This window comes from Leopardus geoffroyi, chromosome B3 (assembly GCF_018350155.1).
Source record: "Leopardus geoffroyi isolate Oge1 chromosome B3, O.geoffroyi_Oge1_pat1.0, whole genome shotgun sequence".
Classification (NCBI taxonomy): domain Eukaryota; kingdom Metazoa; phylum Chordata; class Mammalia; order Carnivora; family Felidae; genus Leopardus; species Leopardus geoffroyi.
In genome coordinates, this window is record NC_059337.1 from 61,874,377 (window position 1) to 61,888,688 (window position 14,312).

Sequence of the window (14,312 nt, forward strand, 5' to 3'; positions counted from 1 at the left end):
AACAAAGCTACAGTTAAGTTCTGGCAAAGCCCACTACCTGGGAGCTCCTGGGAGGCTAAGAAAGAAGGCAGCGCAGACCTGGCTGGATTAACCAAAATAATAATTTCTCTCAACCCTTTGTCTTTATTCTCTCCCATAATGCCTCCACCCTCTCTTTTGCCTGCCATTCTCACATCCTTCCGTCTTGATTTGATCAATTTCCCTCCCTTCAGCCTCCCTTTCCCCACTGCTAAGGAATACCCATGGGGTTTCCTACACTTAAACAGTTAATGAATGGGGAAATGCAAATGAGAACCACCATGAGATATCACTGCACATACTTTAGGATGGCTCTTCTAAAAAAAGAAACACAAACAGAAAATAACAAGTGTTGCTGAAGAGGTAGAGAAAATGATTCTTGTGCATTGCTGGTGGAAATGTAAGATGGTGATTTCTCAAAAAAAATTTTAAGTAGGCTCCATGCCCAGTGTGTGGCTTGAACTCATGACCCTGAGATCAAGAGCCTCATGCTCTACTCACTTAGCCAGCCAGGTGCCCCGATTCCTCACATCTTAAATATTAGAATTACCATATGGGTTTAATAACCAAAAGAGTGAAAGCAGAGGCTTGAACAGATATTTGTACACATATGTTCACAGTAACATTGTTCACAATGCGCAAAAGGTGGAAATAAGCCAAGTTGCCATCAATAATGAATAGAAAAACAAAATGTGGTAAGTACATGCAATGGAATATTATTCACCCTTAAAAAGGAAGAGAATTCTGGCACATGCTACAGTACGGTTGAACCTTGAATATATTATACCAAATGAAGTAAGTCAGACACAGAAGAGCAAATATTGTATGACAAGGCACCCCTGTCATATACTTTAAAATATAGATCTTTGGGGCCCTTGGATGGCTCAGTCTGTTATGTATCCAACTCTTGATTTTGGCTCAGGTCATGATCTAATGGTTCATGAGATCGAGCCCTGTGTCTGGCTCTGCGTGGACAGCACAGAGCCTGCTTGGGATACTCTCTGCTCCTCTTTCTCTCCCTCTCCCTCTCCCTCTCTCTCAAAATAAATAAATTTTATAAAAATATAAATAAAAAATAAAAAAGCTCAACAAAAAGAGGTTGGAAATGTATTCTGGGATTTAGGGAAGATGAAATTGTACATAACTCATATCTGAAACTAAAAAGAGTCAGTGGTGGAGGCAGCTGTGGAAGGTTCAAGGCGGTAGGATAACCAGGCAAGTGTCAGTCTAGAAAAGTCAAAAGCAGAATTTCAAGAAGTAAGAGGTGGTGGAATGGAAACAAGTGGTGGGGGAAACTTGGAAAAGTCAATTAATTGTATTCGGTGAGGCCTTTTGGAACCTTGGAAAAGACTGGAATTAATTGCCGGGGGTTACAATTCATTCGAATACTTGCTAAAAGCTTAATTCCTGCTAGCACAGTGCTAATTGCTGAGGACAGAAGAACAGCATAGCTCTGGACCCAAGAAGCTCACAGAGTGGCAGAGGAAGTGAGAAGTGAATACTTAAGACACAATGTTGAAAGTGCTTAAACAGCGGTGTGCAATGGATACAGAAGTTCTGGAGAGTGGGCGGCCCCACTGGGCAGGATTTGGGTAGGACTGGTACGACGGTTTGCTGTCCAGGTGCGTGGTGGGTCTCCAAAGATTCCGGGGGGGGGGGGGGTGGATTCCAAGGAGATCCAGTCCTCTGAGGCCATGGGCAGCTTTTAGGTGCTTGCGGGGAGAGGCGGCAAGAGGGGACCCTGGCGCCCGGGGGCGAAAGGACTTTAGCAGTATTTGGGTCCTGTTTGAAAGATGAGAGGTGGAATTTGCAGCCTGAAGCAGGGATGCAGAAAGGGAAGGAGAAAAGCATCTCTAAACTCTCCGCCACTTTCTCACACAGGGCAGAAAAGATCAGGAGGGGGTAAACGGAGCCCTTTGGGAGGCTGTTCGACCAAAAGCCTGAATTCGCCGGGCTCCGGAAATCTTGTTTCTCTTCTCCGGACTGCGCCTCGGCCGGAACTCTAGTGCCCTAAGGTCTGGTTTGGCGCCGGACTGGAAAAGCAGACGGACGCACACGAAGAAAGTGGAGTACCCGGTCGGGAAAAGCGGAGATCCGGGTGGAAGTCACTCGCGCGCTCCGGCGGGGAGGCCAGCAAGCACCGGCAGGCTGTTAGCGCGTCCGGGACGTGGGAGGGCCACACAGCCCCAGCAGGTGAGGCCTGACAGGGCTGCCTCTCCGTGGCACGGTCCCGACCGTTCCCCCGAATCAGATCCGGAGTTAAAACACAGGGGTCGAGGGTTAGTTTTGCCACTTACTAGCTGTATGACCTCGGTTAATTTATTCTTGGGACCTCCGTTTCCTCGTCTTTGTAATGGGAACAGTTATAGCACCTCTCTCAGGGTTGTTGTGAGGAGTGAATGAAATACACTTAGAACAGTTTCTGGCACATGGTAAGCCCTGGGTATATAATCTTTACTAAGACTACTCTCTTTTAGCTCAGTGGGTTCCGTTGCCGTCAAAATTCATCAGCTTCGGCACCGGATCATCCATTTGATGGGTTTTACTTTATGTTTATTGGTAAAAATACAAAGCAAAATTTTATAATTAAATTTATGTTATTAGAGAAGTAACAGCACTATTAAGAGTGTGGAAAATAGGGTGAATAATGTTACTCATAATCCCATCCTATATACAGCTTTAAGCCTTTTTTAGCCACCCAAAACTTTTTTGTCTCTGCATTTTTATGCTTGCAATATTTGTATATATGCAGTTTGGATTCCTCCTTATTTGCCACTTAGTGTAGCCTATGGTTGGGGTTCTCGAGAATCTTTTATGATTGTACAAATTCCATTTTATAGGATTATCATTTGTTTCCCAAATTCCTTAATATATAGAGATAAAATTATTTAAGCACAATCGGTGAGGGAAATTGAAATATTACCTGTGATTCCAGGACCTCAGATCAACTGTTTTTAATTTCCTGGTTCCCTTCTTTTTTTAGTCCATGTGAAAATATACTGTTTGCATAGTTTTCATTTATTCAGCAAACATCATTGGGCATCAGTTATGTTTAAGCCATGGTCCTTATGATTAAGGAGGTCACACTAGTGAGGTAGACAGTTAAAAGTGATATTCTAACATTATGTAAGGGCGAAAGAGGGGTATGCACGGATTGTCAGGAGAATATGGAGGAAGAGTAATGTCATTGCCCCCTGGTGGAAGGCAACCAGGAACATGACTATAGTTGAACATGAGCTTATTACTTATTACAGTGAGAAAAAACACGTACCATAGGAAACCATGTCACATCTAAGTAAGAGAGTGTTAAAAGGGATTTATTATTGGATTTAGGTTTGTGTTAAGTGATTTGGGGGAAAGTAGTCTGGAAGTGGAGGTAACTATGACTGGGAATGTGAAGTCTTATCTATCTAGTGTTAGGCTAATGCCATGATTGGTCAACATATACCAGTCATTCAGGGCACCTGGGTGGCTCTCGGTTAAGTGTCCAGACTCTTAACTTTGGCTCAGGTCATGATCTGTTTGTGGGATCAAACCCCGCATCAGGCTTTGCACTGACAGTGAGGAGCCTGCTTGGGATTGTCTCATTTCTTACTCTCTGCCCTGCCCCCCTCACTCACAGACTCTCTCTCTCTCAAAATAAATAAACTTAAAAAAGATATGTTAGTCATTCATATTAGCCAAGATAGTAGAATATTTGGTCATTTTTGTGGTTTCAACAGTGTTTTGTTTTGTTTTTTTTTTTTGTATGTGTTCAGACAGGATTACAGTTGGTCTTTTTTAAAAATTATTATTTTTTTAATTTTAGAGAGACCGTGCACAAGCGGGGGAGAGGGGCAGAGGGAGGGAAAGTGAGAATCTTAAGCAGACCCCACACTCAGCACAGAACCTCACAAGGGGCTTGATCCCATGACCTGAGCCGAAATCAAGAGCTGGACGCTCAGCTGACTGAGTCACCTAGGTGCCCCTACGGTTGGTCTTGATGGAGCTGAGGTTATTGCCCATGGATATGAGGCAATAGATCGGGACTTGGGCACATTTTGGAGGGCCTTGTGTACTATTTTAGGAGTTTGAATTTCTGGGGAGGAATTGCTGACTTATTATAAGGGGAGTGCAGTCAGATTTAGACAAATCCCTTTTGTTGCTTGTCAAAGGATAGATTGGGAGAAGTAGAGGCGATCAGAGTCAAGGAGATGTGTTAGAATTTTGCTACTTAAAGTATCCTATGGACCAATGACAAGGGCATCGTTTGGGGGCTTGTTAGAAATACAGAATCTCAAGCCTTATCCTATACCTACTAAATCAGAATCTGCATTTTAAAGTGATTTAAGAAAAAATTTTTAATGCTTATTTTTGAGAGAGAGAGAGACAGAGAGAGAGACAGAATCCGAAGCAGGCTCCAGGCTTTTAGCTGTCAGCACAGAGCCTGATGTGGGGCTCAAACTAATGAATTGCAAGATCATGACCTGAGCCAAAGTCAAAAGCTGGATGCTTGGGGCGCCTGGGTGGCGCAGTCGGTTAAGCGTCCGACTTCAGCCAGGTCACGATCTCGCGGTCCGTGAGTTCGAGCCCCGCGTCAGGCTCTGGGCTGACAGCTCAGAGCCTGGAGCCTGTTTCCGATTCTGTGTCTCCCTCTCTCTCTGCCCCTCCCCCGTTCATGCTCTGTCTCTCTCTGTCCCCAAAAAAATAAATAAACGTTGGAAGAAAAAAAAAAAAAAAGCTGGATGCTTAACCCACTGAGCTACTGAGACGCCCCAATTCATAGGCACTTAAAGTTTGAGAAGCCGTTTGTTGGGAAGTTACAGTAGTCCTGGTAAGAAGCAATAAGACCCTGAACCAAGACACTGGTTGAGGAAGTGGGGAATTGTGGAGGTATTATTTAACATATATTACAAGTCTCCTGCATGCCTGGCACCATCCTGGGAGCTGGAAGTACCACAGTGAGAATGGTCTCCCTCGCCAGACTGGAAGTGTCTTGATGGAAGAGACTAATGAAGAAATTGCAGTAAACTGTAGTAGGGAAAGTATAAGCCCAGGATGCAGTAAGATTACATCAGAGGGATGCAGGTGCTGGTGAAGTTGAATCGTCAAGGAAGGGTTCTTGGAGGGGTAAGGGATGTTGAAGCTGAGTTCCAAAGGATAAGGTAGCTAGGCAAAATCTGTGGAGGGCATTCCTGGCCTAGGAACAGCAATCAGCCAAAGACTGAAGCCCAGAGAAGTGGTTGGCACTTGGTGGACCACAGGTGTTTAGCCAGGATTGGAGTAGAGAGTGGGATGTGACTAGAGGTGAGGTTGGGGAGATGAATGGAGGCCAGATGTGGAGTCTTCTATACCCTGTGGAGAAAGTTGGCCTTTATTCTGAAGACCATGAGGGAGCCCCACATGTGTTTTAATCAGAGAAGATAAATGATCAATTTTATGTTTTAGGCCCTTCTAGATGCTGAGAGGTGGGATGAGGTAGAGGTGGTGGCTGTAAGCCTGGAGACAGGGAGCAGAGTGCAGTGTTCTAGAAGAAAGAAAGTGGTGATTCCCCTGATGTGAGGAGTGAGGGAGGAGGGGCACTCTAGACGATTGACCACTCCTTGGTTGTAGTTAGGGTGGTCTGGGCGCCATTTAGTTGTAGACTACTAGGCAGTTGAAGCAGGTGAGCCAGATTGTTGGATTTTGGCATTTTTGAGGCTTTTTTTTTTTCTTTTAAGTTTTTAGTGTTCTGTTTATTTCCTCATTCAGCACCATGTTCTGACTAGTGGATGAATTTTTGTTTTTGTTTTTCCTTTCTCCTGGTCTTTGGGCCAAGATAGGAGAAAGACAAAGACATTGGCATTGCATCTTTTATTTCCTCTTAGGGGTAGCTGGAGTAAGTAGGAGAGAGAACTGTTTAGCCAAAGCTGTTATTTTACTAGAGCTATAGAACTTGTGTTGCTGATGTTTTTACTAGAAGCAGCAGCATCTAGTGGAAGGACTCAAGGCTAGGGTTCTAATTCTAGCTTCCATGCTGATTAGCAGTGTGAGCTTAGGCAAATCATTTCACCTGTTGGTGTCTGTTTCCTAGAGAAAGGAAATATCTCCCTGGCTTGTCTTACAGGAGCCTTCTGTGCCTTAAATGAGATAATATATGCCAGGTGGTTTGAAAACCTTACTGGATCAGAGAACGCTCTTGTAGTCTTCATTCCATCTGATCTTCAGAAGAATACCTTATGGTAAGTAGAGGAGGTGTTAACACAGCCTTACCCCTGAGGAAATGGAGGCTTCAAAAGATTAATAGCTTTACCAGAGGATAAAGAGCTTTATTAGGTTTAGCCGTATGAAATTGCCAATATTCACAATGTTCATAACCTAATAAGTGGGCATGTTTTCTGACTCCACATACAATGTACCCTGTAGTCCCTGTTTGTATAGATGAAGTGCTAAAATGTTGTCAGTTATCCTAGGTCTTGGAGTGAATTAGTTGAGTATTTTATTTTAGGTATCAATGATTTCTTTAAAAATCCAGCATAAGAGCACCTGGGTGGCTCAGTTGGTTAAGCGTCCGACGTCGGCTCAGGTTGTGATCTCAGGTTTGTGAGTTTGAGCCCCACGTCGGGCTTTGTGGTGACAGCTCAGAGCCTGGAGCCTGCTTTGGATTCTGTATCTCCCTGTCTTTCTGTCCCTCCCCCACTCATGCTCTGCCTCTCAAAAAGTAAATAATCTTTAAAAAATTAAAAAAATAAAAATAAGAATCAGCATAAAAATTTGGTTTAAGGTCAACACAACCTTTTGAAGTACATACTTGAATTATTTTGAGGTAATAATTAACTCCATGAAGGGGGCCTGTGTTTCTCTTCCTCTTCTCATTTTTTCACGAGGCAGGGGGATACTTTCTTTATATACTGCGTAAACAGGCTTATGTTCATAGTAGGCCCTGGGGAAGTGTTTATAGAATTAGAAAATAAGTTCATGAATTTCACAACACATGTCTTTGTTGAATTTGAAATTGTGATGCAGTCATTGCTACCCTGGTAACTCTTCAATGTCTTTTCCTTTCTAGGTGGAACTGAGCTATTTGCTGAAGCTTCTTTCCTTTGTAGCCCAGGGAGAAATTTACATTTTATCTTACTATGGCTTTGGTTCACAAGTTTCTGAGTAGCGCTTATATTTTCAGAAAATGCCTGAAGCCAAGTGTTTCCTCATGTCCATTTTTGGGTAATCGCTTTGCAGACTATTGTTCTAGTAGTCTTCAGAAACCTGTGGCTGCTCCTGGCAAAACCTCCTCTCAAAGGAATACTGAAGGGGATTTGCAAGGACATCACCAGAGAGAAGTTGCTTTGGATATAACCTCTCCAGAGGAAAAGCCGGAAGTTAGTTTTGATAAGGCAATTAAAGATGAAATAAAGAACCACTGTAGGCGTTTGAAGGATGATATTGTGAATTATTGGATCGGCCCTGAAGGCCGCCCCCTGCATGAGGTCTTGCTGGAACAAGCCAAGGTTGTCTGGCAATTCCGTGGAAAAGAGGACTTAGATAAGTGGATGGTGACTTCTGATAAGACAATTGGAGGCAGAAGTGAAGTGTTCCTGAAAATGGGCAAGAATAATCAGAGTGCACTGCTGTATGGAACTCTGAGCTCTGAGGCGCCTAAAGATGGGGAAAGTGGCCGCAGTGGGTACTGCGCAATGATATCCAGGATTCCAAGGGTAAGTGAAGTCCCAGAGCCTCAGTTTTCCAGTGAACGGGGGTGAATTTCATTGTAGTATGAACTGTAGCAGATAGCTTTTTTTTTGTTTTTTAAACAAAATACTTTTTTTTTGAAGTTTATTTATTTTGAGACTGAGAATACGAGTGGGGGAGGGACAGAGAGAAAGGGAGGGAAAGAGAATCCTATTGCGCCGCTCGAACTCAGGAGCTGTGAGACCATGAACTGAGCCAAAATCAAGAGTTGGATGCTTAACTGAGTCACTCAGTTGCCCCTACAGATAGCTTTTGTTTCTATGAGTGAAAACACCTGGTAGGTCATCTGTGTCAGTGGGGTTAAGTGACTACGGGGCACAGGTGTAAAGCAAAAGCATAAGGGGGAAGTGGTTCCTGAGGAGGGGGCACTTGTTTCTGGGCATCACTTTGGGTCAGGGTGGGACATTCTTATGTTTGAGGAGCTCTGAGAAGTCAGACATTTGAACAATGATCTCGGGAGATGTGCGTCTTCTCTAATAGACCACAGTCCCTGTGATGGCCAGAGGTTCATTAGGGTGGATGTAGGGTCAGCATGTAGTTTTTATTTGTTTTTTTAAGTAAACTTTTTTATTTTAGAAAAGTTTTAGTTTTACTGAAAAATCGTGCAGATAGTACAGAAGGCTCCATATGCCCCTCACCCACCTTCTCCAATTGTTGCTATCTTACATTGCTTTCGTACATTTGTCACAATTAGGAAACCAACATTGGTACGTTACTATTAACTAATTCCAGACACTATTTGTGTTCCAGTAGTTTTTCCACTTGTACTTTTTCTGTCCCAGGATCCCAGCCGGGACACCACATTATGTCTAGTTGTCATGTCTCCTTAGGCTCCTCTACCATGTAATAGTTTCTTAGTCTTTCCTTATTTTTCCTGAGGATTTGAGAAATCCTGGTCAGGTAGTTTGTGGAATAATCCTCAATTTGGGATTTTCAGATGTTTTTTCTCCTTGTAAGACTGGGTTTTTGGTTTTTTAGGAAGAATACCACAGAGCTGAAGTACTGTTTTCATCACATCATATCAGGAGTACATGCTAGCAATGTGACTTATCATTGATGTGTTAACCTTGATCCCCTGGTCAGGATAGTGTTTGCCAGATTACTCTGTTGTTACTATTTGTTTTTCTTCTTTCCATACTCTTCCTTGGAAGCAAGTCACTAAGAGCATCCTACATTCAAGGCATGGGAGCAGGGCATGGGGTTAAGTTCTGTCTACTTAAAGGGATGGTGTTTTCATATATTATTGGGTATTCTTCAGAGAAGAAGTTTTGTTTTTCTCCGACTTTATTTAGTCAGCCAGTCATTTTGTATGGACTCATACTTCGGGTTATAATCCAGTGCTATGTTATTTATTTTGTTGCTCAAATTGTTCCAGCTTTGGCCATTGGAAGCTCTTTCAAGTTGGTTTTTGTCCTTTTGACATGCCTCCATTTTTTTTGTTTTTTAGAACTTTTTGGCACTATAAGATGCTCTAAGCACATTTTGTATTTTCTCTGTCCCAGACCTAGAACTAGCCATTTCCCAAAAGAGCCCTGATGCCTTTTTTTGGAGAATGGTATTAGAAACCCAGATCTGGGTGCTGAGTATGCTTGTTGCTACTGGGTTGACAGTACTTCCAGGACCTCTCAATGGACACAGCAGGAAATACAGGGATGTATACCAATCGTGGAAACACGTCTGTAACTATTTCTGTACAAGCCAAATAGGAGTTCATACCGTGCTGACTCTAATATAGTACCATGTGGTTCATTTTCAGCTTCTCCCTCTTATCTATAACTTCGTACTGTAATAGTGTGACAAACCTGTCTCCCATTAGTTACCATCAACTTACCTGTTAATTCAACCCCAGTGTACATGCAAAACAGTTTCAGAACTTTTAAATTTTTTTAATTAAAAAAATTTTATTTATTTATTTTTAATGTTTGTTTATTTTTGACAGAGAAAGAGAGTGTGAACAGGGGAGGGGCAGAGAGGGAAGGAGACAACAGAATCTGAAGCAGGCTCCAGGCTCTGAGCTGCACAGAGTCTGATGCAGGGCTCAAAATCACAAACTATGGGATCATGACCTGAGTCAAAATCGGATGCTTAACCAACTGAACCACCCAGGCGCCCCAGCAGTTTCAGAACTTTTAACCCATAACCCTGTGAGAAACAACTTTACCAACTAGAGTACACTGGGTATATATAGTTTCCTTTGTCTTTAGTTTTACAGTTTCCCATCAGAACATTATTTTCTAGAGTTACTTAGGTTAGCTCCTTTGTCTCACAACCAGTCTATGGCTTTTTGCAAATTTGCTGACTGGGTGTTGTTTCAGGGCTACCTGGACAGGCTCCCATACCTGGCCTTGGCCATAGCCTCTGGATGTTTGCTTGGCTATTGTACTCTAAGGAGAAAGGCAAATGTTAGTTACCAGGGTCCCTCTCTCCAGATAATGATGAGAAAGAAAGGTATGTGTTCTTTCAGAGACAAGTATGCATACAAAGATTTTTTTTTTCTTTCCAGTGCCTGAAATCCACAGAATGGATTTGGTCATTCCACAGTAGAAAATAATTCTATGGCTGGATAAACACTGCGGAGTAATGAAAATAGGCGATACAATTTATTAAGTGTGCCTTGCCAGTCCTCTTGCTACTTTGTGTGTGTGTGTATATATACACACACATATATATATATATATATATATATATATACACACACATACACACACACACGTACATATACATATGTACACATATATATACATATATACATATATATGTATACATATATATATATATATATATACATGTACATATACATATATACATGTATATACATATATCCCTTTAATTCCTCAAAACAATCCTGTAAAGCGTGGTCATCCTAATTATATAGATGAGGAAACTGAGGCTTTGGGAGAGTTAACAACTTGTCTAAAGTTACACAGCTAGTAAGTAAGATAGTTCATATCTGAGCACTGCTATTCTCGAAATCAGATTACCTTTGAGAATGCTGTAAATAAACACCTTTTTAAGTTAACACTAAATTCCATTTTCCATGAGAGACAGTATAGGTAGTTGTTAAGAATACAGATTTTGGAGGGGCACCTGAGTGGCTCAGTTGGTTGAGTGACTGCAGCCCGGGTCATGATCTTACAATTCGTGAATTTGAGCCCCGCATTGGGCTGTTTGCTGCCTGCTTCAGATTCTGTGTCTTCCTCTCTCTCTCTCAAAAATAAATAAACATTAAAAAAATTTTTTTCTTTTTAAATATAGATTTTGGAATTAAATGGCACTGGATCTACCATTTCCTAATTGAGTGCTCAGTTTCTTCATTTGTAAGCTGGAACACAATGATAGTACCTATCTCAGAGGGCTGTGAGGATGAAATTATGCATTCACAGTGTTTACGTAGGTTTTCAGTGGATGGTAGCTATTGTTATAAAATAGCGATTTTAAAACTCGAGCTCTTTCATAGTTTTCTGACTTATAGGAAGGCAGCTGTCGCTGCCCACTCAGAATCCATTACTTAATAGGACCAGGGGAAAAAAAGGTACATACAGCAATTCATTTCCATTCATTGATACATATGAGTGCCTACCATATATCAACACTGTCCTGGGCCAATCATGTCCTGAACATTACCTTTGAAGCATAAATACGGGGCACCTGGGGGGTGCATTTGGTTAAGCGTCTGACTCTTGATCTCGGCTCAGGTTAAGAGTTTGAGCCCTGCGTTGGGCCTTGTGCTGACTTTGTGGAACCTACTTGGGATTCTCTCTCTTTCTGCCTGTCCCCTAATTGTGCATGCATACATGCTTTCTATCTCAAAACAAGTGACCATTAAAAAAAAGAGAAACATAAATACTATGTCAGTATTTTATGCTAAAAAAAATAATCCCCAGATTTATCTGCCTCCTTATGGTAGAAGGGCAAACTAGGTAGAAAAATGCCAGTGGATCCTTTTGATACTTCAAAAGATGACTAATTTTGCTAGTGGTGGAAAATGAGATGAACTTAATTTTCCTTTCTGCACCTTAGGGCCCTTTCGAGAGAAAGAAGTCTTATGATTGGTCCCACTTCAACACTCTGTATCTCCGTGTACGTGGAGATGGTCGGCCTTGGATGGTGAATATTAGACAGGACACGGATATAATCCAGAGGAAGAATCAAATGTACAGTTACTTCATGTTCACCCGTGGGGGGCCCTACTGGCAGGAGGTCAAGGTAACAGCATAAGTCTTTATTGTGTATGAAAATGAAGTCTTTTGAAATCATGGCTATCCTGTAGTTTTTTGTTTTTGTTTTTTTTTTTTCCTTATTAATCCCTTTTGGAAGGTGTGGAAAGAGAAAGAAGGAAGATGATCTAGGGGTGAGATTTATATAAGTGATTTTTTCTTTAATTAATATAAATGTTAGTTTCCTAACCAGTAAACATTTCTCATAAGGATATGGCCAGGTCCATGGTAAATCATGGGTACATCTCTGCTCTGTGCCCAAGTAGATGTTTCTTCTTAAGTTTCCACCACATCCCCTCTTCCAGGCAACTCTATTAAGCTAGTATCCCTAGCTTAGGAGAAAGTCTTCTTAGGAGCAATAAATACTTCATATTTTTACAATCAAAATTTTTATTCATTTTTTGGTAATATAAAGCACTGTTACTTTGTGAGAGTAAGCTTTAAGAAGGTAAAAATGTTCACCTAGAGGAAAAGAGGTAGAAATTAAGGGAATGAATTTCAATTTCCCATTCTTTTCTTCTGTCTACTGAAGGTTTTTAATACATAAACTCCAAAGAAAGTCCCTGTTTTGCTTATACTTAAACCTAAGGGTCATTCTAGATTGCTTTCTCCCTTACCCCACATATAGTCTGTTTAGCACATTCTGTCACCTGTACTGTACCTAGAGTCTGACCATTCTAGCCATCTCTCCCACTCACCCTAGTCCAGGCCTTTGGATTTACTACAGCAGCCTCTTCATGGTTTTGCCCCCTAAAATTCACTTTCCACTCAGCTGCCAGAGTGATCTAACACATAGTGCAGACTACATCAGTCACGTGCTTAAAACCCTCCAGTGGCTTCTCATTGCAATTAGAATAAAGCCCAAACTCCTTAACATGGTCTACTGGGCCTACAGTATCAGACCCCTGTTTTTATCCTCAGTCTCCCTGCCTACCTTCTTCCTCCATACTGGCCCCTTTTCTGTTTTTCACACCCAACAAGCTTACCTCCATCTCAGAGCCTGTGTACTTCATGTTGTATCTGCTTGGTAGGCTTTTCACCTGCTTGTTCTTCCTTGTCATTCACCTCTCAGCTCAAAAGGCCTCAGAGATGCCTGACCCCTGTAGCTTGAGTTGTATCCTCTAACCCAGTCACTAACACTACCCTGTTTACTTTTTTCATAGAACTTATCACTAAGTAAAATTATTTTGTTCATTCACTTGTCTCTTTATTACCACTTTCTACCCTGCACCCCTGGAACATATATTCTGTAAATTCTGAGAGCAGGAACCTTGTCTGTATTGTCTCCCCTGCTGTCTCCCCTGCACCTGAGCAGTGCCTAGCATATAACAGACACTTGATGCATATTTCTGCATTAATATAGTTACATAAGCAAAAAATTACTACATATGTAACACTTGTATACGAATAGTATATATAACAAATTATTATTACTTTAGAATGTTTAGTTTTGAGAGAGAGAAAGAACACGTGAGCAGGAAAGAGACAGAGAGAGAGGGTGACAGGATCTGAAGCAGGCTCTGAGCTGTTAGCCCAGAGCCCAAATAAGGGGTCAAATCCACGAACCATAAGATCATGACCTGAGCCAAAGTTGGATGCTTAACTGACTGAGCCACACAGGCGCTCCAATATAATGAATTATTAAAACTAGGATTTCATACAGAAAATTTGGAAAATCCCGAAAAGGAAAAAAAATTAACCACTACCCAAAGGTAAAATACTTTTGGTGTGTACCTTCCAGATCTATCTTTTCTTTTCTTTTCTTTTCTTTTCTTTTCTTTTCTTTTCTTTTCTTTTCTATTCTCTTTCTTTCTTTCTTTCTTTCTTTAATTCATATCCAAGTTAGTTAGCATATAGTGCAACAATGATTTCAGGAGTAGATTCCTTAATGCCCCTTACCCTTTTAGCCCATCCCCCCCTCCCATAACCCCTCCAGCAACCCTCTGTTTGTTCTCTATATTCAACAGTCTCTTATGTTTTGACCCCCTCCCTGTTTTTATGTGATTTTTTTTTTAACGTTTATTTATTTTTGAGAAGAGAGAGAGCATGAGTGGGGGAGGAAAGAGAAAGAGGGAGACACAGAATCTGAAACAGGCTCTAGGCTCTGAGCTGGAGCCCCCCGACGCAGGGCTCCAACTCATGGACTGTGAGATCATGACCTGAGCCGAAGTCTGATGCTTAACTGACTGAACCACCCAGGCGCCCCTGTTTTTATATGATTTTTGTTTCCCTTTCCTTGTGTTCATCTGTTAAATTCCTCATATGAGTGAAGTCATATGATATTTGTCTTTCTCTAATTTCGCATAATACCCTCTAGTTCCATCCATGTAGTTACAAATGGCAAGATTTCATTCATTTTGATTGCCAAGT

At 41.6% G+C, this 14,312-nt stretch overlaps 1 protein-coding gene across 3 annotated transcripts in view; it reads left to right on the plus strand.

The window, feature by feature from the left end:
* NDUFAF1 (NADH:ubiquinone oxidoreductase complex assembly factor 1) overlaps positions 1-14,312 on the plus strand; it is a 28,439-nt gene that overhangs the window by 1,271 nt on the left and 12,856 nt on the right. The window contains exons 2-5 of one of the 3 annotated variants that reach the window (XM_045449982.1): positions 1,900-2,211; positions 6,104-6,218; positions 7,046-7,691; positions 11,746-11,931. In XM_045449982.1, coding sequence (XP_045305938.1) covers positions 7,116-7,691; positions 11,746-11,931 — 762 coding nt within the window. In that variant the 5' untranslated portion in view covers positions 1,900-2,211; positions 6,104-6,218; positions 7,046-7,115. The remainder of the gene's footprint in view (positions 1-1,899; positions 2,212-6,103; positions 6,219-7,045; positions 7,692-11,745; positions 11,932-14,312) is intronic. The other 2 variants (XM_045449981.1, XM_045449983.1) reach the window with 2 other exon arrangements.